General features: G+C 36.2%; 2 protein-coding genes across 9 annotated transcripts in view; one reads left to right on the top strand and one right to left on the bottom strand.

Annotated features, from left to right (window-relative positions):
* The window catches only part of EYS (eyes shut homolog), a 610207-nt gene extending 605451 nt beyond the window's left edge, over positions 1 to 4756 (top strand). The window contains exon 39 of the mRNA XM_041477332.1: positions 3391 to 4756. Within this exon, the coding sequence (XP_041333266.1) occupies positions 3391 to 4589 (1199 nt within the window). The 3' untranslated portion in view covers positions 4590 to 4756. The remainder of the gene's footprint in view (positions 1 to 3390) is intronic.
* A 1683-nt stretch (positions 4757 to 6439) lies between these two features.
* The window catches only part of PHF3 (PHD finger protein 3), a 51275-nt gene continuing 30007 nt past the window's right edge, over positions 6440 to 27707 (bottom strand). For 7 of the 8 annotated variants that reach the window (XM_041477513.1, XM_041477512.1, XM_041477511.1 and 4 more), the window contains 12 exons: positions 23945 to 24269; positions 22686 to 22863; positions 21006 to 21156; positions 20723 to 20879; positions 19589 to 19705; positions 17446 to 17577; positions 16889 to 17021; positions 16202 to 16412; positions 14473 to 14620; positions 13292 to 13381; positions 11951 to 12146; positions 6440 to 10748 (listed from right to left, as the gene is read on the bottom strand). In XM_041477513.1, coding sequence (XP_041333447.1) covers positions 8575 to 10748; positions 11951 to 12146; positions 13292 to 13381; positions 14473 to 14620; positions 16202 to 16412; positions 16889 to 17021; positions 17446 to 17577; positions 19589 to 19705; positions 20723 to 20879; positions 21006 to 21156; positions 22686 to 22863; positions 23945 to 24269 — 4012 coding nt within the window. In that variant the 3' untranslated portion in view covers positions 6440 to 8574. The remainder of the gene's footprint in view (positions 10749 to 11950; positions 12147 to 13291; positions 13382 to 14472; positions 14621 to 16201; positions 16413 to 16888; positions 17022 to 17445; positions 17578 to 19588; positions 19706 to 20722; positions 20880 to 21005; positions 21157 to 22685; positions 22864 to 23944; positions 24270 to 27707) is intronic. The other variant, XM_041477514.1, reaches the window with a different exon arrangement.

Raw genomic sequence — 27707 nt, 5'->3', positions numbered from 1 at the left:
AAGGAGTCATATAAGAAGATACTACTACAGATAATCCAGATCTCACAGCAGTAGTTGGATGTACTTTTAGGAGACTTTTCGTTATTTCCCAGTTTTAGGAACTGACTGCTCAAGACACAGGGCTGACTAGCCTTCTGGGAATTCTGACATTTGGTATGGCAGCAGGTGAGACTTGTACACATAAGAAAAATGTAAAAGTAAAGTTACGAAGACAAATTCACCCCTTCTTTGGAGTTCTGGCTTCTAATATGAAATAGAGACAATCCATTCTGAGGCAGAGCAACTCTGACCTTCAGTCACTTGGTGAAAACCCCAAACTAGGACTTGCAGGTAGAAATGCTGTTTTATCTCCAGAACAGGTTCTTCCTTAAGACAATACCTGCTACAAATTCCCTTCCCTTGAGAAGAAGGGAATTAGCATTTGGGCTATAAAAAAAATATCACTGTTTTACTGAAACAGGGAATATTACAGGGGCAAGAAGGTGCATAAGAACAGAACTAAATTTTGTTAATAATTTTGTTCAATGCCCAGGGTCTTGACATGTTGCAGTTTAAAGGCCCAGCTAAGCTACAATGGCCTACTTCAAAAGAAGATTCAACCTTACTGACACAGGTTGCTTTACAGTTCCTTGCATCCAACAGGATGGGCAAAGACTTGCATGCAGAACAAAAGAACAACTGTGAGTGCCTGTCTCAGGAGTCTCTCTGCTTTTGTTATGACACCACTGATGAAGATGAATAGCCCATATTAAATGACCTGCTAATCTAAAAAGCCAGAAGTAAAGTTGTGTGTCCTGTGCACAGATCATATTTTCAAGAAAGTAGGGACCAGCTATGCAGTCTAGTGCTGGAAAAACTAAGGATGTCATCTCCTTCATGCTTAACCAAAGTCAGCTTCCTCAGAAAGGTCTCTGGCCACAGGTTAAATGAGGCAGGTCTGAGCTATGATCAAATTGAAATACTAAAAAAACTATTTACTATGCTTGCTTCATGGTCTTCTATACAGACTGCTGAGAAGGGAAAATCAGTGGCAAGAATGCCATTTGTTTAAACTGGTGATACAACTCCTATGATGACATCAGCCCACGCAGGCTCCAGCTGTGCAATCTGGCCCTCTGAGACAGGGCAGATGTAGATCCTCTGTCGAAAATATTACTTGAAAAGCATCAAAGACAAGCCCATCATTTCCTTCACTTTAACAGGAAGTTTCTTGGACAGCAAACTCACAGCACTTTACATGACAGCCCTAAGATGTTTTCAGCCAGTTGTCCCTATGATACATGGAGAACTTCATGGAGAAATAATGACCGCACCCTAGGATCAACTTTCAGATCCTAAAATCTATCTCAATACTCTGTTGTTCTTGCCAATGGCTAAAATAGCAAGTCATCTGTGAAAAGAGAGGGTCTAACCAGAGGAATAAGAAAGGCCTCAGGGAGAGGTGAAATTGGAAGTGTAATTTTTTTGTTCAGAAGTTACTCCAGTTTGAAGTGAGGCTTCAAATTTATGCCAGAACAGAGTATTCAGTGATAACCTCTTTACACTGCAGACAGCAGATTCAGTAACACAGATTTGTTCTTGCAATAAGACTAAGTAAGATTCCAAAACAGATAATTGTCAAATGTGCAAAGCCACCAAAACCCTCCCCTGCAGACCAGAAAATCTTGGAGAACTTCCAGCTTCTCCAGGTCTTGATTACTGGTCAGATCCAACAGCAACCCTGGCCAGAGGTCTTCCTCCTTCCTAGACAGCAAAATATGAGTACTTGTGTCCTTACGCAAGTCTGCATGTCCAGGGAGGAGAGGGGATTGAAGGCTGCCAAAGAGGTAGCTCAGAAACTTTTCCTCATGCTCCTTTCCTACCCTAGGATTGAGGGCCTGATAAAAGACATAGACAAGCAGGTTATGTACGCTGCTGAAACAAAGCAAGATCAGTGCATTCAAACTATGCGCTGAAAAATCAAGCAGACTTAAAGCCACATCACTAAGCAGGAGAAATCACAAGTGAAGGAAATTACATTGATTTTCTGGAAAAAAAAAAAGAAACAAGGAAGGTCCTCGAAAAGAACAGTAAATACAGGGAAGTAAAACAGATCATAACAACTGCAACTAGCAAGCTAAAACAGAGTGCTCTGCTATCACCAGAGCTGAAAGAAGGAAGAACTTTTTTCATGTTCTTCCCATGGGCATCTGGAGCAGGGAAGGTGAGGCATGAAGTATGCACTCTACAGCCACTAATATAACTGAAACATCTCCAGCCCGCCTAAATTGCAACCTGATCATCTCTTGAATAGGGAGGTATAATTTTAGCAATTTTCACAAGCCCTCAGTAAATTAAGCCATTCAATTACCAGCAATGTAATACACGGATTAGAACTACTCAAAAATTAAACACACGTTTGAAAGCAAACTTCACCATAGGTCCACTCTTAGGAATGTTGAATTTTTAAGGAAACTGGACTGGTAACTATCAGGAAAGCTTGCATTCAAATTTAACAAACATATTTACCAGTTTAATTGATAACAACCTGATGCCTATTATTTCCAAAAGTAAGATATAAAAGTTAAATTGCACAGACAAGCCTCAAAAAATTTGAGAACATGACTTTAATTTGCAAACTTTTCTGCTGTCCTCTTCTGCTTCCCTGTCACCTTCCCCTATTAGGCTCTATTGCTGCCCTTACAAACTTTTCCAGCTCCCATTTCCTATCCTTTCCCTGTTTTCCTTCTTCATGCTTGAAAGTACAGTTTGAAGTGGTACTCTCTCTCCTTTTACACTGCCCACAAGGCCAGAAACACTGATAGTACAAGAAGAGAGAACTCCCTTCTAATACTTCCTGTCACAAAGGCCTCTAAAAGAACAACGCAATAAAAAGCGTACCTGTTTCTATAGCTGTCAGATTATTAAACCCAAAACATCCTTGTTGTGAAAAGGAGCCTTCAGGGAAAGCAGAGTATGTCTGGTGCAGACAAAACTGTTCATTAAACTGACAAATCCATCAAGCCTTTATTCAACATACTGAAGTTGAGAGTATTTCTGCCTTTGTAACTTGGTCAAAGCTTTTTTCTTTTCCATGGGAACACTGATTCACACTTTTTGAACACCAAAGTGATCCTGTTTCCTCCTACCACAGTTATCTAGTTTTTGAACAAAAGCAGAGCATTTCAGAAAGCTGGGCTTTTTATTCTGAGGCAAACATAAACCCAGTTTCCAAAAATGAGAAAGAAAAAAAAAGGCTAAAAGCAGCTCATTAGGGAACACTTCTCTGTGTGATTTAGATGTAATGATGGTACAAGGAAATGCAGGCATGAAAGCATCAGAATCATTAATATGTTGTTCTTCAGTGCACCCCTCTAAAAATTAAAAATACTTTATACTGTTTTCTTACAGGTGACTTTCTATGTATATCATTAGTAAATGGATTTATACAGCTACGCTACAACCTTGGAGACAGAACAGTCATCCTACAGACCCTTCAGAAGGTCCACACAAATGGAAATACATGGCACTTACTCAATGCAGGAAGAGTTGGTAATGAAGGCTACCTGGACTTGGATGGGATTAACGTTACTCAAAAAGCTAGTCCTGGAATGAATGCACTAGACACACACTCAGATTTTTTTGTTGGAGGGGTATCCTCCTTAAACCTTGTTAATCCAATGGCAATAGAAAATGAGCCCACAGGTTTCACTGGTTGTATTCGAGAAATTGTTATAAACAACAGGGAACTGAATCTTACCGTGACTGACCCCAAGGGTGGAGCCAACATTGGTGACTGTGATGGAACAGATTGTGGTTACACTGTGTGCAAAAATAATGGAACATGTCAAGTTGGAAACTCTGGGTTTTCTTGTTCTTGCCCAAGACACTGGACAGGGACCAAGTGTGAACAATCTATTCACTGTTCACAAAACATGTGTGGGTCTCACGGGCTTTGTATCCCACAACCTTCTTCATTTTCATATACCTGTGCATGTGCACTAGGCTGGACAGGTAAGTATTGTGATAACAAAATCAAATTTTATATAGCAAAGTTTGTTGGTAACTCCCACATTAAATACACAGATCCTTTTTATGGAAAAAGAGACCTCCAGTACAGCCGCCTTTCCTTAAATTTTACTACTAATCAAACTGAAGGCTTAATAGCATGGATGGGAAAAAGTGAAGATGAAGATAATGACTTCCTTGCCATTGGTCTTGCCAATGGAACTTTAAAAGTTGTGATTAATCTTGGAGAAAGAATCTCTGTTCCTCTAATTCATAGGAAGTATCTAACCTGTTCTGATGGAAGATGGCATTTCACTACTGTAGTTCAAAACCAAACTTGTATTAAGGTTTATCTTGATGAGGAACTAATCCTTTTCGAAGATATTGACCCACAAAGGAAATACACTGCTTTAAACTATGGTGGCATTTGTTACTTTGGTGGGTTTGAAATTGGCCGGAAAGTCAATATAGTCACTACAGGGCTTTTTCAGGAGGAATTCATTGGTAAGATTAAAGATGTTGTGCTCTTCCAAGATTCTAAAAAGATTCAGCTAATGAAAGCAGAAGGATACAACATTCATGATGGAAATTCTGGAAATTAATTGAAAAAACTGTCCAAGACTCTTTTAAAAAGGATAAAATTCCTATTCCTCCTGTTAATTGTGTTAGCTGGCAGTGTATGACTCAGCAACCAACATAGGAAAGCACTTAAAAAGTAGTAAGAGACAAATTTATGTGGAGTATTAATAACATATAAAATATGATCAATTGTTTTCCTCCTAGAATTACTTATATATATTTTCTAGCATTTACTTTAAAATAACGGGAAAGTCTGAAGGGTTTTTTTCTTTATTGTGCTGGAAATAGTATTGTAAACAAAAAGGTAGGGATTAGTTTATAAAGCCAACCATCATTCAAGTGTTGTTTGTTGCTTTATGAGAAAACTGTTACCTGTTTCTCCAACTCCTGAATATTATTAAAATGTTTCTTTTCTAATGTTAAGGTCTAGTCTAAAAACTGAAATTGGTGGGGGAAGATACAGTGTGCTTGAGGCACAACCCACATTTATTGTAATGAGAATTTTTAAAAATGCAACAGCTATAATTACTTGTTAAGCCCACAAAGAATCTAATCAGGTAATGAAGTTGTTCTCCCTCCCTCATCTGTGTCCATCCTCTATGTATATATGTAAGAGGGTAGAACTCAAGCCTCTCTTAAGTCTGCTAAAATATTACTCTTAAAGAATAATTTTAAGAAACAAAAAACATATATAATTTTAGAGAGAGGAAACAGGCCTCCTTGTTTTCTCCAGCAGAGGTCTCCCCTATTTGACTACTTTTGGCTTTAATGATTTATAACTGGAGTGTGGCAGTCTGCCTACAAGTAACTCTTATTCTTAAGACCTTAAAAAGTCCAATAACTGTTCTACTTTACGTATACTTTTCTGGCTTATATGCCCCTAAATGGTATTTCAAAATTTTATGAGTACAGAGGTTTTGGTCATAGTAAACCAAATTTTTGCAAATATATTTTTCATTAATTGATAATCTCAAAAATCAATAGAGCTGTCCATACACAAATACAAAAAAATCAATTCCTTCTCATAAAGCTGAGTTATATTCTACTTTAGTAGGCAATAAAAAAAAAAAAAATTCTATTTTAATGTGCTTATACCAATAATGTACAATGGCATCTACATTTATCATTTGACTGCTGGCTTACTAAATAAGTAAGATTATTAAATAAAAATAATAGTGATTGATTAATATCTTTTTCTTTTTCACTTTACTACTGCTTAAAAGCACATAGCAAACCATTACCTCCTTGCATAGAAATTCTCTGAATGCAAGCCTTCAGCATGCACCTGTCAGAAACAATAACTATTTTGGGGTGGAGAGGGAAGTGAGGATGGGGTGTGTTATGGAGCAAAGACCACAAGCACCTAAAACTAGGTGACACACACTTGCTTCCACATCACCATACTTAACCTGTAGCAATGAAAGCACTGACAAGTCAGTTACAGGTGACTTAAAGACAAGTAATGTGCATCGGAGCTACCTCAAGATGTTTAATTAAGCATCTGCGAACATCTTTGTGAGGTTCATTCTACCTTCTGCTGCTCTGAGCCCCCATGTGATCAGCCCGATGCAAGAGCTTCTGCAATTCTTCCCAAAACGCAGCTCATGAAGCCCACCTGGCATTTGAGCTGTCCCCAGATTCTTCTCTTCCAGTTTTTCTAAGCAGAGCCTTTTATAGCCACATGATGCTGGAGAAGGGAGCACATTTAAGGTTTATCCTGTTCTCTCTGGGGCTTCTGGTGTACTGGCAATTCCTCAGCAGTCCACACTGCCTTTTGTGATCTGAGCAGTGGTTCGGTGTAAAACAAGGAACAAGTAATCAGAGCACTTCCAGCTAACACAAATGTTGGAAGGGGAGTGACTGAAGGCAATGCAGAAGTAAAATCCTTTATTCCTGTAGCAGCAGGATTTATTCCCATTACACTAACTCACATCCTAGGAACAAATCCTGGAGACTTTTGCTGTTTGTTAATTTAAACACTTAACAAAACTCTCCCTCAAGAGCTGTTTTACTGTGGCTCTCTTCAGGTTCTACATACACAAGGCAGGTGGCAAAGCACTCAGCAAACTTGAAAAATGTTTACATACTCTTTTAAACAAGTTATTTCTGGTAGTTCTGGCGGAAAGCATTCCCATCCCTTCCATACAGGCAGTTGCAATTTTCACTGCTTCCAGTTTATTTGCAGAGTGCACATGGATGCACATGTGAGAGGAAGATCACCAGTGACCATGGAGTAGACTACTTTTGAATGGATCAAAAGAAAATCTTCATATGCAGAGCTGTCAATTTAAAACTCACTCCAAAAATGAGAAAAATGCTTTGGTGCATTTCTGTGCCTAAGGAACTCGGTGCAAATATTTAAACAACAAAACACATGTATATTACTACCAGATATATTCAACAGCACTACTGCTTTACAGACTATGGAATTTATTTGGAAAAGACTAATTTTATTTTAAAGATGTTTGAATGTCACTTTACCTACTGAGGATTTTTTTTAATTAGTCTTCTCAATGATGAAGAAACATCACTTAACAAAAATCTACCACCTCCTTTATTCAGTGCAAGATTTTTAATTTTAGCCAATTTGACCATGAAGTTACTTGCAAGGTATCCCAGTAAAAATCTACCTTAAAATATATTCATAATGAAAACTAACAATTATGATGTTGTTAAACTGGGAAGACTTTTCTTGAAAGAAGAGGCTTTTCTACCGCAAAGTGCAAAATGCTCTGTCAGCAGCATAGTAAGGTTGTGTACTCAAAGCAGAAAACAAAAACACTGAAAACCAGAACAATAAACCTCAGTTTTTCTTTATACTGTGGAATATTTTTGTTGTTTCTGACAGACTCAATAAAATGCCCAGTGTATTTTAAAAAGTATTAGAGTAGGTGATTTTGTTTTCACATTTGCATGTTGTTTGGCATTGGTGGATGGTAGTCCACAAAATACCAAGTTACCAGAAGTCCCAAGTGTACAAACACTTTTGCCCTTCTCCCCCCCTTCTTTGTTCTCCAAAACTCAAAACAAACCGAGCTATAAAGTATACAACAAATGTGGAATTCTGTGACTCAGCCTTATATATTCATTTAGCCTACAGTTTCACAGCTATGAAATCAAACACACACAGTATGTGAGAAAGTTTTATCATTTTAGAATCAAAATATCCCTTAAAATATTTACATTTTACAGTAAAAAGGATAGCAAAACACAAAGTAATGTACAAGCTTAGGTATTCAGGTTTTTGAAGCATGGAAAATGGTGGGAGAAATGAATTTACTACTACAAATAATTTTCAAGAATTTAGGTTAGAAATGCTTTCTTATTAAAACAAGTGCAGTTTAAAGAAGTAACATTTGAGCAGCTCAGCCTTCCAATTTCTGGTCACAAACTGCTTCAGATGCTTAGGAAAAACTTGAAATATAATATAACGAAATATACTTGAGTTTTTATTGTACTACTGAATAATTTAAAAAAAACCCCAAACTCCTCACACCACCAAGCATATTACATTTTGTTTAACATGTGGATTCTGAGGCTTTGCTGTAGTCTTTAAAAACAGTGCAATTTAAAAACAAGGGTATTGTATGAAAACGACCTTTAAAATTATCAGGGCATCTTAAAACAGAAGAGAGCACAAATTACCAAAGGCAGCAACTATATTGCAGACTTGACTAAAGCCAACTTTCTCAGCTAAGAAAATTCCTAAGCCTTTATTGCATATTAATAAAAAGAAATCTTTAAAATTTTGAATATACAGCAATGTAAAATTTTTAAAATATTAAACTTCTACTTCTAGCGATAGTTGGTATAATGAAAAAAAGGATGAGTATTGGTACATTGAGTGGTACCAAAACACAGACTCGTTTCTGCAAAACACCAACACAGAATAAAAAACAATGGCACAATCCTAGCAGGCTCTCTTTTTTTTTTTTTGTCATACAAACTTTTACAACGTTACTCTAACAGTTTATTTAAATAGGATTTTAAAAGACTGCCTGCATCTTTTTACCTTTTGCTTTTAGTTCTGTCACTGTGGTCCCTATGTCTCTCTCTGTTCTTTTCACTTTCTCGTTCTCTATGCTTGTCTTTGCTTTTCTCCCTCTCCTTATCTTTTTCATGAGCCTGTTCATCACTTTTAGGCTTCTCTGTCTTTTTTTCTGGATTTCTAGTCTCTCTGGGGCTTTTTCCATCAGCAGCTCTATCACTGTGTGGGGATCGCACTCTTTCTTTGTCTCTCTGTCCTTCTTCTCTACTCTTCCGCTCTCTCTCTTTTTCCTGGTTTCTGTCTCTGCGCCTGTTTCTTTCAGAATCTTGTTCCCAGTATTTTTCGTTGCTCCACTCTTTTTCATGTCTGTCTTTTTTTTGGTGATGGGTTTCACTGTAAAGTCTCTGTCGATCATTTTTTCCTCTAGTGAATCCTCTCTCCAAATGCTGTTCATCTCTGCCCCAAGGATCGCTGTGGCGTCTTTCTGGTCTCCTACTGTCTTTACTCTGAAAAAAATTTTCTGGTCCCAAAAACCTTGATTGTTTGTGAGCCACTGGTAGCCCTTGTGCAATGGGTCCGGCATACTGTGGTGGCTGACCTGATAAATGAGCTACTGGTGGCCATGGCATCATTGGATTTTGAGGAAAACCAAAGCCAGGAGGAGGAAGAAGTGGAGGTGGTAAATGAGAAGGAAATCCAAACATAGGGTTGTTTTGAGGAGGGAAGTTATGAGGTGCAGGAGCCTGAAACTGAAATCCAGGTGGATTAGATTTAGAATGCTGAAAATTCTGCTGTGGAGGTCCAACAGATGGGAAGCTGCCACTTGCAATAGGGCTTGGGACTTTGGAAATAAATTCAGAACGAGAAGGGTTTTCAGTTTCAAAATGAGATGAAGTTACGGCTGGTCCCCTTCTAAATGAGTTCACTGTTTCAATGTTTTGCATCAATCCATCTTCCTGTGAGTGTTTGGTATCTTCTGCATGTGATGCAACTGTGTTATCTGCCTTAGCTGCAGCTGAACTGAGCTGTGTCTCAGTGGTTTGTGCCTCACTTTGATACAGGTTTAAGGCCCCTTCTCCAGAAAGTTGTTTATTCTCTGGTTCTCCTTGATCATTTCCTGAAGCATTTTGTCGGTCTTCATTTCTGCTAACATCTCCATCCTTGTTTTCTGAAATATTAGTCTGCTGGCTTCGTCCAGCTGCCTGTCGTGGGTCTCTTTTAAGATTAATAAATGGTGGTGATTTAGAGGTATTAGCAGTAGTACCCTCAGCAGAGCCTACATTAACATTGTTCTCACTGGGCTTTTTTCCTGAATTTGATGAGGAAGAAAAGCTGGAATTTGTGCTCCTTCTTACTTCCTGTGCAACACTATCCTTGTCTGGTATCTGTCGCTTTGGGTCATTTTCTTTACTTTCTTCAGTTTCCTTATTCTGTGCCTGAGCAGACAAATTTGCTAAAAATGCTTCTGTGGAAACATCTGGAGGTTTTCCCTTAAGACTCAGCCCTATCAAAGAACCCACACTTCTTGAAGAACTTGAGGTCCCTACAGCTGCTGCATCCGCAGTTGCACCAGCATTAGTGGATTCTTGAGGATCATCCAAACCAGTCTTTGCTTCACCAACTTCAGCAGTTACCTCAGCAACATCCATGGTTTCTTCTTTCAAGGTTGCCTGTTCATTTAATAATGGTATGTCTTCACTAGGACCTGCTTCTGACTTGCTGTGCTCATACGCCTGCCCTGTCGTACCCAAGAGGCTTTGAAGAATATCATCCACTGGCAATGGTTTATTTGCTAGCTCCAGAGTAGAAGGCTGATTTTCCCATCCAACCAGGACTCCAGGAAGAAATCTGAGAGGCTTTGGTGGTTCATGTTTGGTGCTTTCCACCAATGGTTCAATAACTGCTGGAGCATCATCTGCATTAGACTGCTGTGGTTTATTTCTCTGCTTGTGTAGCACAGTTGTGAAGGAATTAAAAAAATTATTTTCCTCTTCTTCTTCTAGTGCCAAATCATGATGTGAGACTTCAGGTTTGTTTGGCTTGCTTTTCTTCTCTGGTGGCAAGCTACTCAAGGTACTTTCAGCAGCTTCATCTGCAAAACTACTGGTAACACTTGAAACAGCAGTAATCTGCCTCTTCATCTTCTGGCGAATTATCAATCCCAGTAATAAATTTGGTCGATGTATTTCAATCCCTGCACAAAATTGCAATAGCAATTTATCATCTCTTTGTACTTTGGTTAAGGCAATAACTTTAACAAAAATAACCCTCATTAAGTATACTATGAAAATATACTATGAAAAGTATATATACTATATATACTTTTAAATAAATACTATGAAAAGTATTAATCTTATGGCATTTGAAATTGTTCTGCTTGTCATGTTAAACATTAACAACACTTAAAATAATAAAAATATGTATTTCCAGTATTGAAAGTATAACTTCAAGCACTGCAACTTAAGATTGGTTCAAGTAGACTATAACTTCCAATATGAATATGAGACATATAGGACATCTAATCTCATCAGAAACAGCACAGAAGTTAAACATCAAGTTAGTCCAACCCAGCTACAAGATGGTAACAGTGGTAGCAAAGTATAATAGGGGGAAAAGTAAGCAAACAGAGCACTTGCAAACAGTAAGTCTCCTCATCAATTTGTGTTAGACATACTTCTTCAAAGATTTACCAGGAGCAAATTTCAGAAATTATTCCCTCATTCCAGGAAAGGTGCTGTGTTTCAAGGCATACTATTACCCACCTCATCACTATCTATTTTGTTCCATTTAATGGTAGAAAAATGAGTTGTAGCTCATTCTCTCTTCATTTTGGCCCTGCCTATCTCAAAAAGAAAGATCATCCACAAATTTTTATAACCAAGATAAACTGATGTAAAGTAACTCAGGTGTACACAGATCAACTGAGTGCCATTTCAGAACCTTTTCTTACTTGCCCATCTATATTTTAAACTTTCAATGTATTTTTTGTAAAGAACTTTGGAATACTTGAGAAAAAAGATAAAAACAATTCAAATAATGAAAAACACTACTTTAAATTGACAGTATAAATTTGGAACTTATGCCTTCTACCATAGTCCACTTGTGTGATTCAGTTTACTGACATTGACAAAGCCTCCTGTGTTAGAATAAAGAAAGAAGATAGCAGACATAAAAAACGGTTGTAAACACTAATCTTTTGATCTTTGTGTATCACAATAATCTAGCAAGGGGAAATTAATGTCTTTTCAAAGAAACTAATATAATAATGCTATGGAAAACTCATTACATATTTGAATAAACCAGCATTTTAAAATTTTATTTCCTCTTATATTTCTGTTGCCAACTTCTTTAAAGAGTGTTATGATAATAAAATTCCAAATTCCAAGCTGTACTTACCAGGCCCATCAAAAGGCACAAGATGATGAGGGACTTTATCTGAGGAACCTAAAGGGATGAGGTACAAATCTTTCACTTGCTTCATATTATTGGCCGCTACACCGTAACGTTTTCTACTGCTGAAATAGGCGAACAACAGTGCATAGGAGATCTGATCTTCTTCAGTTACTGGGGTAAAGCGAACCACGCAGATCTCCTGTTTACAGAATGAGAGGGAAAAAGATGGTCAAGAATATTTTTCTGTGAAATGTTATTTTTTTTACTGACTGCTCTTTATTTAAAAAAGCAGTGCTGAGGAGTAAAACCCACGCCAAAATGGCAGAGAACAGAAGAGACAGAAGGAGCAGAAACATGGCCAAAAATAATTCTGAACTAGATAAAACAAGTAGAAAGCATTTAGTATGAAAAAATTCATTGAAGTACATGACAAAAGAGCCAATATTTTTAACAGCCAGCTAAATAACAAGTTTCAGGGAAGCTTGCCAGCTTTCAATGAATTATTTCATTCTCTACCCTTAACATTATTAGAAAGCTGTGTTTTGTAGTCTGTTGTGTCCAAGACATCCATTAATAATAGTGGAATACCAGATCCCAGAATTATGCCCAAAGCCCAGCTCAGGAGCTGATGCTGTTTGAACAGCCTGGAAGATTAGACAAAACAGTCTCTGCAAAACTGAGATGGCACGTAAGCAGGCTGAAATAACAAGCTGAACTTTGTCAATGTCAGCAAAGACAAAATGCAAAATCTTGCACTTTGAGCTGGAGTAACCCCAACCAGGACTGGCTGGGGGACTGACTGGTTGGAAAACAGCTTGGCATAAAATGATGTGGGGATCCTGGTGGACAAGCCCAGTATGAACTGGTGATGCATCCATGCCAAGAAGGCCTACTGCAATCTGGGTGTCAGAACAGCTATTTCTTTCTATCCAGCACTTGTGAGACACCACCTGGAAAGGACTTTCATGTTTTGGGCTCCCCACCACAAGGACAACCGGCACACAGTGGGACAAGTCTGGCAAAGAGCCACTGAGATGGTTTTGCACAATGTAACTCCACTGAAAATGAAAGGGTAACACTTGAGAGGTGAAGTGGTATCCAAACATTCCTGATGAGTTACTGTGTCAAACGAAGACAGGTATTCTCAAACAGCAGGTGACAGTTTAAGGTTAGGTAGGAAGAAAATAAATGCCAGCAGCTGCTACCCATGCCATTCAACATAACCATGAGATATTCCTAGAGTTCACATATTTGGCAAATGTTTCAGAGAGAAAAAAACCAAGCATCTTTAGGATGACTAAGATGCATATTGAACAGCAAGTCTTCACTAGGTAAAATTCTTACCTTGGTCCCTGAAGCTTTGATTTTTTCTACATAATCCCAGACAGTGTGGGGAGATATCCTGCCACCTACTTGAATACTATCAGGTAAATCCTATGAGAAAGGACAAGAGAAATGTGAATCCAAATAAATCTTGTGGTATGTCCTTCATCCAGTATCTGTTTCATAAAATTCAAGACATACTTAGTTCTTTTATTTCTTAAACTGTAATTTAAAAATATCAGTAGAAGTTACAACAGAAGAAAAAAAATTAAATTTTCGACATTTTAGATTTTCAGTACAAAGTTAATGATATGTAATAAATTAGTTATCATTCAATACTGTTCATCTATACCTTGCCAAAATTATCCTTTCTGGTAACATTAACTGCAAACATAACTGTACTGTGCTCTAGGAACACTCAAGCTATTCATCACATCACACCACAATGAGAGCTCCACACCTATGTTTATAATAAACTTTCAAAATCATCATCATGAGGGGAAAACATGAGCTACATGCGCATGTATATAAATATGTAAATTCTTGGATACTACTGAGTTCACTATTCCCAAGCAAAATAAACAGACTTTCAGAAAAATAATTTTTTTGAAATAAAGTAAAAGAGTTTTGCAAAGCGTATCACACTCATATAAGAATCCTTCAGTATTAAGGATTACTGCATGGCCTGCACTTCCCTGAAGATCTACAGCAAATAAAGACACTCTTATTAACAGAAGACCTAAGTTCTTTTAATTAGAAGGCTGACACATCCTGTGTAGCTGTCAAGAAGGAAAATTGTGCCTTATAAGCTCTCTGATCTTTATTTTGTGACATGAAGACAACTATCATAAGCAGTTACGTGCTTTTCCAGTCTCTTAGACACAGAAGAGAATGTTACATGAACTTTTTTTTCAGAGACAATTGAGTCACAATGCAAGGTTAGGACCAGAATTGCCAACAGATGGGCAAAAAAACCCTCCGTTATGCAGGTTTCTGTTATAGATGGGAAGATGAACCAGAGGTTCATGTAATGAATAATGATTAACTTACAAATACAGACCTTAACCTATGTCCTCCCACAAATACTTCATTCACTACAATGATCATGCCTCACTGTCTTCCATCATTATACTAATATTAGCCTACAAGGTAAATAAGTTGGTAAAATTAATAAATTAATTCTTTTCAATAAATATAAATACCTCTGTTAAATACTCAAAGGAGCCAGAAACTGGATAAGCCTTAATAACAAATTTTGCTACTGAAGGCATATTGATAAAGCCCTTCCAGATGAAATTCAGGCGTGCCAGAAACAAACTTTCACATTCCACAGTACCAGGGGTTTCTGACCTAAAAAAAGAACAAACGAAAAACCCACTCAGTTTACAAGATGATTTATCATGCAAGACAGTGTAAATCCTAATTTTCCTTTATCACAGAAATACAGTATTATCAAGAATTTTCTTTTTCATTTAAGCATACTGAAGTGTCAACAAAAAAAGACAGGCAGACAACCACATATTTTATCTTCCAGTAGAGTAGCTCTATGGTACAGGAATAGTCAGATGAGCAGCACATTAGTTCCCTAGTCAGTATTTTTTAAAAACAGAGAAGTTGTTTAGTCTGAGAATTATCAAATGCTATACTCAAGAGGACACAAACGCATACAGGTACTGCAGAGCCAGAGAGATGTTCCCTTGCCACAGGTAAAAGATGACAACACACTGCCTGCTGACCTATACTGCTTTCCTAATTCCTACATTTTGTGCCACCACTGTCTGCCCACCAGCTGAATGCCTGTGTCACCCTACTCTCTCCTTGTACCACAAGCTGGCTCCTCATGTCTTCTCATCTATGAATCACTTCCACACCCTCTGTGAGTCCCTCCTCCTAATTCCTCATGTAAAAAACTGGTTTTCCTGCCTTTGAAAAAAAGCCTTCGTTTTGTCAACAAAACAGCTCAAAACATTAATGGGATGACTTAAATAATTTCACAGGAGAAAATTTCTCAACCTGAGAGTTTGCTTATGAAAAAGACTACACATTTCAACATGTTGCTATCAAAATATTCTAGGCGTGCTATTAGCAGTTTTAAGCTGCCGAGTAGAACCAGATGTTGTGCTGTTACAGTAACACTGTGACCAATGTTTATTTCTGACTACACTGGAAATTACCTTGAACTTGCTGTAAGCTATTCAAAAACCAAAGTTCATTATCCTTGGTAAAAGATCACACTGTCCTGATAAAGGCAAAATTTCAGCATGAACTCTGGTCAATTCTAAACAATTGGGAGTGGATGTTTTTCTCGAAAAGCCTCTCTCCCACCAGAAAGAAACAGCCTCATAAACTGCAATTTCCTTTTTAGTGAGTAGCAGAGTGGAAGAAAATGAAGAGAGAGCTGACAGCAAATACAGCAAAACATCAAACAAGCTGCTGTTATGCTGTTACCTGCCATTTCTGGAAAAGCATTACTTTGGAATTTGAAACTAGCCTGATTTATCAGTGTAAATGCTCTGTTTAGAGCAATATCAAATTCCCTGAATTTATATATACGCATATACAAAGACACACTTATTTAAATGCAGCACTATATATACACTACGTGCCTTAACAGCAAAAGACAATATGAAATTTATATACTGATTTTTTGTAACTCTTTTTAAACCTTGCTGCACGAGAAAATATTGGCTTTTCGGGAAAAGTAAACTATATGGTAATTAGAAGTTTGCAATCACAGCAATATATGTAGTGTTATGTATATAAATGAACAGCATTTACTTCAGCAGAGAACTCCATTCTAAAAAGGTGTACGACTTCAAGTACCCAAATGGATTAATGAAACGTGACTAAAAAAGTAGCTTTAGACATAATAGCTAAACAAGATTAATAAGGTCTTTCATTTAAAAATACTGCTTCTACAGCTAATATTACTTTGGGAGAGGTGTGAATGACTTTGATGAGTCTTGCTTATCATCTTCCAGTAATTCTGAAGCTAAAATACTTGACGTGGAGGAGAGTGCGTCCGCAATGCTCTCTGCTTCATTGTCAGACTGCTTCCGTGCAACCCCAACAGACACCTTCACCTTCTTCCCTGACAGATCATCAGTAGGTGGTGCCATTCTGCCTGCAGAAAAGGAAGCACCTTTTTTCATTTTTTATTAAAGAAACAAAATGAGGACTTCCTCTGAACTTCTCTGAACACAAGGAAGATACACCAAAAATACTACATATTGCCACTGAAGCGGGATAAGATACGTATTTTACAAATTTACACCCTGTATAAATTATTATATTGTGTATGTTTATACAGTATTAAACAAAATTTTGCCACTGCAATGGTACAGGATAAACAAATGAGGAATCAACAGCAGTAACTCAATCCACCATAGGGATTGCACGCTCTGAAGATGTTTTTTTAAAAGAAGACAAGTTTATGCCAATAGACTATCCTTTCAATAGTCTCTTTTGTAAATTATGAAGTAAAACATTCCTTCCACAACTTTATCAGCAAGCTAAGTAAAAACCCATATTTATTTAAATTCTTGAGGTATATTGAGATTTATGACTGAAAATTATAGAAGTGCCATCTATTTATTTTCATGTGCTTTCCCAAATTACCTATGCAGATTTTGCAGTTTAGATCGAAGAGATGATTTTTATGTTGACTTGTGGTGTCTGGAGATGCAGATTCGTTTATTTCTTTATCCTTTTCAGCTTCTTCTGACTTCTCAAACAACTTTGTATTAGGTTCCTAAGAAAAGTCAAACACATATTCAGTTAGGCTTTTTTAATCCCTCTGTTAATATTCCTAACATTGTTCTGAAGTTTTATGGTGTTTTCCTCCCTTCAGACATAAAGCTCTTCCTTCAGCTACACAGCCTAAAATTCTATCAAAAAATCTTCAAATTCATTACAATAACTAAATTGGTACTCTCAAATATATTCAGGTACCATTTGGAATATTTTCTAATTTCTGCTACTGCCAGAATTCATCATACAGTCACAGACACAACATAGAAGGAAAGAAACCAACAAAATCACCATGCCAAGAAGTCGGTAAAGATAAAAGAAAAACTATCAGACAATTATAGACTTGAACAACAGAATCATAAACAAAACACCTCACAACCATATTGCCTATGGTACACACTGTAGTGCCATGATTTCTTTTCTACCTGAATTTCCATTACTTCCTCTTGTTCTTTCATTGGTGTCTCACTTTCAATTTCTATTTCTCCTTTGTGAGTAATTTTTGTGATAGGTCTTCTTTCAACCTCCCTCTGCTCTTTCTCAATCATTTCAATTGTCTGTGAAAACAAGTAGCTATGTATAATTATTCCCATACAGTAAAATTTGAAAATCCAGAAATATAAGAGAGAACAGTATAGCAATTAGGAAATCCTCTAGGAAGAAAAGTAATACATTCTTATTTTGCAAGTATCAAGTAGTTTCATAAAGCAAACATGGAAGCAGCCTGTCTAACTTCTCCTACAGCATAGCAGCAAGTACTTACCAGGCACTCATTTAAATAAGTTATAAAGCAAACCTTCAACACTGAATTAACATACTGGTAATTCTGATTTCCCAAGAGCTAAAGAAAAACAATGCATCCATTATTTTCCCATAATAATAGGATATAAATATGTGCAAATTTGTATAATTTTTCAATATTTTGGTTTTTAGTACATAAACCTAATGCTTCCCCTCAAGAAAAAAACGTAAAGGTAGTTTTAGAAGTAATGGAGATACTAATTCCAATAGCACTGCTGCTTTGCCTTCTTGCAATAAAATAAAATATAATCCATTATTTCTAATATTGCCTCTTAAAGAACATTTCCATTTCTTACACCAGGAAGGGGTTGTGTTGGCTGTGCTAAATATCTCAAGCCTAATTTACTAAGCAAACAAGAATTCTATGATTGCTTTATCTGTCTGAAAAATACCAACATACTTCTGAAGATCCTGGGGAAATAAAAAAAAAAATTATTAAGTAGCAGTCTCAATGCCTTGCTTAAATAGTAACATGAAAAATACAGTCAAGTGATCGCTGTTTGTTTTACATGTTTCTAGAAATTTTGAAGCATTTCTCTGAAAAAATTAGGACCCTTCAGCAATTTTTTGAGCAGCATACACTTTTTTGGGAAGATATTTCTCATAGCAGTGGAATTTTATTTTGCATGGTCTCTTTTCAGAATTTCACTGATGTTTATAAAAATAAATATAAAAAAGTTCCACTACAAAAGATGGGCTTTGGATAGATACAGAATAAACAAACTTTTCATTCTTTCTAGGCCTTTGAAACAAGATCATCAACAAGTGTTTTTCCACAGAAAGTAGCAAAAAGTTATGATTCATGAACAGGTCTAGCCACAATGTGCAATGACAAGGAAAAAACGGAGGAACAACTACTATTGCAAAGCACACTGCAGTTTCTAAAACAGCATCCCACTCTACTAAATTAGTTATTACCAAACATTTATTCTGAGCACACAGATGAACTTACAATACCCAAACATCGTGCTTTTAGGTTTTATGATGTGGAATATAAATACCAAAGATCTTGTCAACATTAAATCCAGATTTTGTAAACTAGAAAATTTTTAGTGGCCATTTCTAAGCAGCTGCATTTATCGTCAGACTAAATGCCCAACAAATAAATCGAGCAATGTCTAACAAAAAAGGAATTTTCTTTCAAAATAATACAGGTCCTCTTATTCCTGTTTGTCCTTCTAAACTCTCAGCACAGTACATAGAGTGACTTTCTGCTTTGAGAAGTCATGCCTAAACTAACCTAAGTAAACTTCCTACACTTTCTTGGGTTTCTTTTGCCTGTTTTTTTTGTTCGTTGTCCTTTTAGGCTGCTTTTCCAACTTCAGCTCTGGATTTACTTCTTGGGGAGTGATTTGTAACGCTTCAGCAGTAACTTAGAAACAACACCAGTTCGCTTTGGTTTGGTTTGTCCAATATCTGTTTCTCCCTCTTTAAGAAACTGGTGTTTCTAAAGCTCCAGCAACAGCTTTAGAATCTTGTGGAAAATAAGGACTAAGAAGCCTTCTTTGAGACAGAAAGAAGAAAGAGCCAGCAGCAACAAAATTGCAATGCAAAGGAAAGTATATGGTTTCCTCCCCTCAGAAACTGACTATACTCCTTTCACTTCTGTCCTACCAACATCTTTGGGCTTTGAGTACTAAATTAATTACAGAGATCCTCCTGCTTGGTTGCAACATCCGTTCTGCTCTTTCTGCATAACTTAACCTGCAAACGGAAGTTACGCATGCTTAGGCTGTCAAATAAACAACGTAAATTGACAAATCTCACATGTCTGTTTTCTCTCTGTCTCCAAGCAGCCAGCTCTTTGGAAGCCAATTCTTCTGGGCTCATTTTTATTAGATGATCTGGAGTAACCTCTCCTTTCAATACTTTCTTAAATAGTATCTAGAAGAAAGAAGAAAAGTAACAGTTGCTATCAAGACAAAAATAGCTGGCAGCAGGAAATAAATCAGAGAAGTTACATACAACATGCTCTGTACAGCTAAATTGAGTGTGTGGGTTTGTAATTATCTCCAGGAAGCAGTACTAAACTTAATACATAAAAAGCTTAATTCCAGAGCTCCATTTATTCTACAAACAATGTATCCACATATACTCTTAATGATTAAATGTATAATTAAATGCTGCTTCAAAGGAGTAAGAGTTTATGCCCACTGCAGCAGTAACTCAGTTCACTGTTTTTGTTTTTAAAGGTGCAAATCCTCTGCATTACACAATAAAGGGAAGAAGCCATCAAAGAGGATATCTATGCTTCTTGACTAAACGAAATCCTAGGGTAAAAAAAAGACAACCAACTACTTTAGCAGTATGAGCAAAGAGAAAACAGAAGTGTAAGATAAAAGTTAAGATAGAGGTTCTCACAATTGGCTAACTGTAATGGCAAAATACTATAAACAAAGTAACTTGATCTGAATAAGTGATAAAGGACAAAAGGCAGGAGCTGAGGAGGTATGATGTTAAATAATGGGCTCATATAAAGCAGAACAGAGAGTGAAGACCAAGCTTGAGAAATCTGGGTGTTAAAAAGCAGAGTCAGAAGAACCTGGACAGAAAAACAGTATGTGTAGTAAACAGCAAAGAATTATGAGGGAGACAGGAATATCTAAATAACGTATCAGTGGTAAAGAGAAACAAAAAACTAGGCAAGCTATATCTACTACAGTTTGAAACCAAACAAAACTGTATGGGGGAGCAAGTAGTTGGAGAATTAATGATGGGGAAGAACACAGAGGACATTCAGTGCCCAAAGAACAAACAACATCAAAAAACTATGGAAACCTAAAAAAACCCAAACTGGTTAAACTGCAGGAGGATTGATAATGTTCCTAGACTGAAGACTGTTCCTTTAATCTACAACAAATCAAGGATTTCTGCAAAGAACAATAGACAAATCACACATACATTATTTTTAGGATCTTTGAGATTGAACATTAAACTCCTGTATTTGTTCTTATACTTCGCATCAGTGTCTCGAAAAAAAGAAAATAGCTCTCTTTCAATCCTTGTGGCAACTTTTGCTGCTCTCTCCTCAGGAATCTTTAAACTGGAGTCTGTCAATCTATAAGAGAACGCAATAGCAAAAATTACAAAATGCATCCAAATAAGTAACAGTTTTTCCTTTGCCTTCCAAAGGAAACTATTTACAAATACAAATTAATAACTGAATTTCTTAATACATCTTTACCTTTTCATAAGAATTTCCTTAAGAGATTGCTTAACGCTTTGTCTTATCTGATCAGCAGAAGGCTTGGAAGCTGACACAGCTGGCAGGTGTGGTGCACTAATGGATCCTTTCTCATTTTTCTTTTTCTTGATTTCTTGTTTCTCATGCACACCTATCAAAACACAGTTAAAAACTGTAAAATACTCAAGCAGGTTTATTTAGAAACTTTTGCTGGTGATGGAATTATTTTCATGAAATTTTATTTTTAAACTGCTAAGAATTGATCCTCAAGAAAAAGGACTGGACCCCTAGGATGGATGGTTTGTGCTTGGTTGGGGTTTTTTTCTTCTTTGGTTTGGATTTTATGTTACTTAGATTAATCCAGAACAAAAACTTCCTTAGCAGAAACAGGGGGTTTGCCCTTTGATTTGGATTATTTTCATTTACACCAAATTAAGATGACCAGTGTTCATTAGCTTGATCTTAAGTATGGTTTTTGACTCTAAATTTTGTAACAGCATAGATTCATTTTTCAATGAATAAACTAAGAAATAATATAGTATGAAGCATATATAAGCACAATAAACTTTACTTCAAAATACCGTTTTACATTAAACTTAGCATTTCTGCATCTGTTAGTCATCAAAATTATTTCAATTACAATAATCTCAGCTTCTGATTCAGGTAACACTCAAGGTCATTATAAGGTTTGTGTCATAAATAATTCAAATAATGGATAAGTCTAATCAAACTAAAATCATTAAAGAAAAATTACTAATTTTCAGAGAGTCAACTGAAAGCTCATTTGTGTCAGCATGTGAACATTTCACTAATTTTGAGCAGCACCCTTCAATTCAAGGAAGAAATGGGAACTAAGTAATATTAATTTTTTCAGTTTATAGTCAGAAAAAAATTGAACAAATTGAAGACTGATAAAGATTTCTAGAATGCATCAGCACTGGCAAAAGACCAGAAGAGCTAAGTTATGTATTTTTAAACAAAAATTCAAAGCCTGAGTTTCAGAGTAAAAGACACAGTTCTCACACAAAATCTCACTAGCTTTGCTGCTGAGATTTCAGTCCCAAATAACAACAACTTCACATTATAATGACCTTAGAAGAAAAATACTTCCTGGAAGGGAGCTGGGGAGAGGACAAAGGTTGCTGGGAGGGCAAATATGTCCCTTCAACCTTTCAAATGAAGTTTAGATGAAAGTCTGATGACACAGCAAGTAATATAATTCCTCTGAAATGAGCTGACAAAATTGTCAATTTATTAATTATTATCAAAAGACATCAGTAAGTTAAAATATAGTTTATATAGCAATTAAACCAGTTTTATATATACAAAGCATTACATAGTGTTTCACAAAAGTGTATTTCAAAGTCTCATAGAATGTAAAATAAAGTTTAATACAGAGATGTCTGTGTACTTTTTCTCCCACTTTTGATCATGTGAGCATCCTCTACTATTGAAACAGGAAACATACATCTACCTAGGACACATCTACCTACTAAATAAAACTGAAAAAGAAATGAGAAATAAAGATCATAAATGTTATGGAAACAAACAACTCTTCAGATCATCATCACGTCCAGTATGGAACATGATTTGAAAAACTGATGTTATAAAGAAAGGTATCATCCTTCACTGTACACAGATGTGAACTGCAGCCTGGAAGACAACCCCAAACCTTGGTACCTGATTTTGTGGACCTTTCCATTGTACTAAGGGATTCTTTAGTTATTTTTTCATTTTTATCTTCAGGGGACCGCCGAGGAATTGCAGTAGTTTGTGATCCTTTCCGAGCAGGAACATGCTGCCCTTTTTTAGTATCTGAGTCTCTGGACTCTGGTAAATTCTTCCCATCCCCAGATTCCTGAAAGAAACATTTACACATGTTAGCATGCTACTGAATGCTACAATTAACCTCTACATAATTACCACATATTTTTACCATTTTTTTCCTTTTTACACTGTACAATGTATCCCCTGGATGTATGTGTCACCATATAATTTTCTAAAGAATTACTGAACAATATCCCAAATTACTGCCAAGCATTGCTTAACAATCTCTTTTAAATATTGGCTCAAGATACAGCACAGGCAATTTGCATTTAAGCTCCGTGTAGACAACCACTACGTTTGTATTATTTTAAAAAGTCAGGGATACTGATGAACATCCCTTAACCAGTTTTAGCTGCATAGGTCACTGATGTTTAGAAAGCATATGTAAATTAAAATTAAAAAGAACAGTTCACATTCCAGAATTTCAACACTACTACTCAGAAATAAGACAGGCTTACTGATGATTACATTATCATGAGTATGACATTATATACTAACAAACTGAAGAATTGTCTCAATAGTCTTTGGAAATGATCCTTTCGTTAAAATTAGACATAAAAAGTAGAAAAACCCCAATCAAAGCACTAGCCATTCCTTTCTATATACAATCTGAAATAAAAGCAATCAAAACTCAAATACTGTTGTTTTGTTTCCTACTGTTTATCTGCAGCTTATAACACAGCAAATTGACAGATGTCCTATAATACACTTAGAAATCTAAGTATATCTAACTATATCTAACTATATCTAAGTATATCTAACTTAGAAAGAAATATACATTAGATTCTTCACCATTTCTTTGTACATCTGTATATAAACCTAAATATAGGTTTATATACACATACAGGAGTAGGACTTCAATGATATTTATGTGTCACTTCCAACTCAGGATGTTCTATACGCATATGATGCAAACATATCCCTGCTCATTATACGAAGAGTTTAGCAATACCCTCTTGAAAGAGTCAAGCCACATAGAAAATAAAGTAACTTTGGAAATAATTTAGATTCACAAAGATGTCTGAAACATGGTCTATTAATTGGCAATGGCACAGGAAGAAACCTTATAACCCCAGTAACTGAGAGAACTTCAAACATTAAATAAGACTCACCCGTCTGAAGATTTTGACTTTGTGCTTCCCAGTGTCCTCCATTTGCTTTGTTTTTTCAGTTGTTGTATTTAGAGTACAAATAGGCGTTTGCTTTGACACCCCCACTTTTTCACACTCAATTGCTTTTTCTTCTTTATGCTCAAGTTTCACTTGAGTATCTGGTACATTTTGATCAAAACATTCCATTTTTTTGTCTTCTTCAGCACAGCATTTCACACACACATACTCTTTATCTTCTTCACCCATCTGCTGTGCTTGAGAAAGGCTCAGTCCAACACAATCACCATGAAACCAATCATCACATCTACCACAACCTACCATAAACCTGAAAACAAAGTAAGATATAAGTCAGTGGAAACTGTGAAAGAAGACTATGAAAGAAGATACTGCACCGTCAGCAGGATATATCGTAACTGTTTTGATTTGTGCATCTCAATTATTTGTTCTTACCCAGTAAGTGATTTTCTTTGCTGCTTTACATCCATCTCCAGCCTTACAATATGGTATGATCTTCCCAAGAGGTGTTTTTTTTTTTCCTTTTTACAGTTGTCCAAGAGACTATCAAACCTCACTGTGTTTGTGTAACTTGCTTCCAAATCCTACCACACTTTTCAGATTAGTATAAAAGTTCTTATGAATGTTAAAAAACAAAACCAAAAACCCAGCAAGTCTCAGAAACAGTAAATTTGTTTGAAAATACTTGAAAATTTTGCTTGCAAGACAATATCCTTGCTTGCCTACAAATATGATTGTCATCATTCATCACAAACCCATCAGCAGATGCAATCTTCCACAGCAGTATGAGGTGTTTTGACAAACATAATGGGCATATCAACCCATTCTAAGTTAGCTGGTTTTTTACATCTCATTCCTTAGACCACCACTACTAAATTACTTCTAGAAAGTTGCTTTTCATTCTCTTTACTGGTGAATATGGGGCCAGGAGTTTGGCTTCCAAAACCACCTGTCCAGCTTGCAGTGATTGTTTTCTTTCAAACATGGTAAATACTTCTGTGCTACTCAACCATTTTATTCAGAGCTAAGTTATTTAAAGAATGCTTCAAACACTAAAATTACTATATTTTAAAGGACACCCTTCAATTCACAACTCACTTAACTGCATTATTTTAAAAGCAGAATCAACTTTAGATACAGATAGTACTTTCAAAGCATTGTGAAAATCACCTGGTCTAAAATAAAAGCATAATTTCTGACTGTTTTGTGGAAGCATTTTGAAAACTTCATCAGGTATCACGAACACCTAATTGCACTGATAGGTACAATTCCCAGTTCAAGTATTTGGGAATGATGTAGAATTTCAAAGTTTCTCAGGCTAAAACCCAACTACTTCAGAAGACTTATGTGGTAGGGATTATTTTTTACAAATAATGAACCTAGCACGAGGAAACAGCTTTCAAATGATGTAGGAAGATTTCTTGCGATATCCATTTACATTCTCTTTCCCCTTTCATATTTTTGATGTGGTGGGGAGCGGGGGGGATTACTCATTGGTTTTTGTGTGTGGTTTCGTTTGTTTGTTGGGGTTTTTTTGTTTAATTTTTATTTCTTTTTTTCATTTTGTTTCATACTTACATAAACTATATTCAAGATATGCACTTTAACATATAGTCCAGATGAAGAAAATCCAAAAAGACTGTAAGTGTATTAAACAAAGCAGAAGTTCTTTGGTAACACTAAAAAATTATTTACTGAATTCCTAGGTTTTGAATTTCATAGAAGAGAGACCTGACTTAAAAAGTAATTCACAACAACTTGGTTGTTTCAGCAATATATTTAAGAGCTAAACACGCTGACCTGCAAACCCTATTTTTTTAACCTAATATCTTATAGACCTCTTCCATAAGGTGATTCTAAGCAAAATGATACCTAACTTAGGTATGTCCCCACTCAGGCTAGGATCTGCTATCTGCTGACTTACCTACTTGGTGGAACCATATAAACATTACAGGATGTGCTTAGAGCAACTCTCATTCTCCAGAATTGTAAATGAATGTTCCAGGTGGCTTGATATAGGTATTGTATTCAAACTACTGTTACCTCAGAGATGAAAGCTCTTATTAACAGCAGACATTTGAAACAAAAGAAGAAAAAAAATGTGTCTTTATGTTCTGTCCTTCCCTACTAAAAATATGTCAGGATTAGATTCTGCTGAAGAAAATATTTTGATGCAAAATGAGTCTGAGAAGTTTTAGAGGTCCATCAGATTGAGAAAAAGCCTATGATGATCATGTTTGCTAGATTTGAAGAAACTGGTTTTAAAACTCGTTTGGGAAGAAAAATATTTTCTTATTTTGAATTTTCTTTTTTGAGCTGCAAGTACATTAATAGTATTACTTGTCACTAGCAAACAGTATCTGCCCATCTACTTCATAATTTTAATTAGAAAGGCAGAGGTTCCTTCATTTTTTGTCAGTACCTCAATCTTTTCAGATTCATGTTCCAGCAAATTGCAAAAACAAGACAGGTAATGTTAGGGCAGTTACTTCTGATGGTCTCAGCAGAGTAATACCACAGCATTTATAAACACAACAGAAAAACAAGAAAGAAGCGACAGGACTGCTAGACAAAGCTCACTGCTCCTTTCTGAGAGCCTGGAGCCAAACATGCATGGGCAGAAAATATAAGGTGAGTGCCTATTTCGTAACTGCAAGGGTCCACAGTGGGTGCTTTACACAGAACACGTCTTGTATCACTGCAAAAAAATACTAGTAAAGCTTTGGGAACAATGAAACTGGTTACAAAAATTCCCCATGTGAGATTTTCTGCAAAAGCTGAAATAAAGTCAAACCACACAGCCAAAGTATCATGCTTAAAGGGCGTTTTGGTGTCTTAAGGAATTAATGCCTGTGGTTCAAAAATAAAAGGAAACCAAGAATACACCATCATAATGCCACAACTGCTATTAATTAAATTTTTATTAAAATATACGTATTTTTTTCCTCAGTTTGTAAATTCATGCATTGGAGACTAACTTGCTATACGAGGAAGACGGATTGTAGCATTTAGTAACCAAAACAAACTTTTGATTCATATTTAGAAAAATGGGTATTTGCTGAAGAGATTAAACTAAAATACACAAGATGCTGCACACCTTCAACTTTAAATTGACAGCACATGGGATTTTTCAGCTTAGCTCACACATATTAAGGTGGGTAATACAGATGGTGTGTAAGTAAGGCACCAGGATAGGTATCCAATATTAAATCTTTATTTTCAGGTCTATCAAATAAATAATAAAAATTTTAAAAGTCAAAAAACCCTACAATGAATTCAGCTCAGAAAAGATAATTTTTGCTAAGACTACACACCGAGAGAGAGGTCATTCAAGCATACTACTGAAGATGGAAGATTCATTTGACTTCATTCCAGTCTTCACAACAAGGTTTCAGTTACACTGTATTTTAACACACACAACAAAACTTTAAAATTCAGGATTCAGAAACCAAGACTACAAAAAGAATCAGGAAATGTTCACAACACCTGTTCTATGCAACACAATGTATTGTTTACAATTGTTTTGCTTAAACCTAGTTATACAAAATGGTAATAAAAATACTGGTGTTGCCTGCCTAAAAAAAATTCACTATTTCTACTAATTGGGACTTTTTTTCCACACTAGTCAAATGCAAGACTGCAACTTTTGAGGCTGGGAGAGAACACACTGATTTTGATATCAGTAACTTAGATAATCCTTTTGACCATAAGGCCACTTTTACATCTCTGCCTGTTTCCCTCATCTGCA

This window comes from Pyrgilauda ruficollis, unplaced genomic scaffold (genome assembly GCF_017590135.1).
Source record: "Pyrgilauda ruficollis isolate IOZ18807 unplaced genomic scaffold, ASM1759013v1 scaffold40, whole genome shotgun sequence".
Classification (NCBI taxonomy): Eukaryota; Metazoa; Chordata; class Aves; order Passeriformes; family Passeridae; genus Pyrgilauda; species Pyrgilauda ruficollis.
The sequence above is the reverse complement of the archived record's forward strand: the minus strand, read 5'-3'. Positions and strand labels throughout refer to the sequence as shown.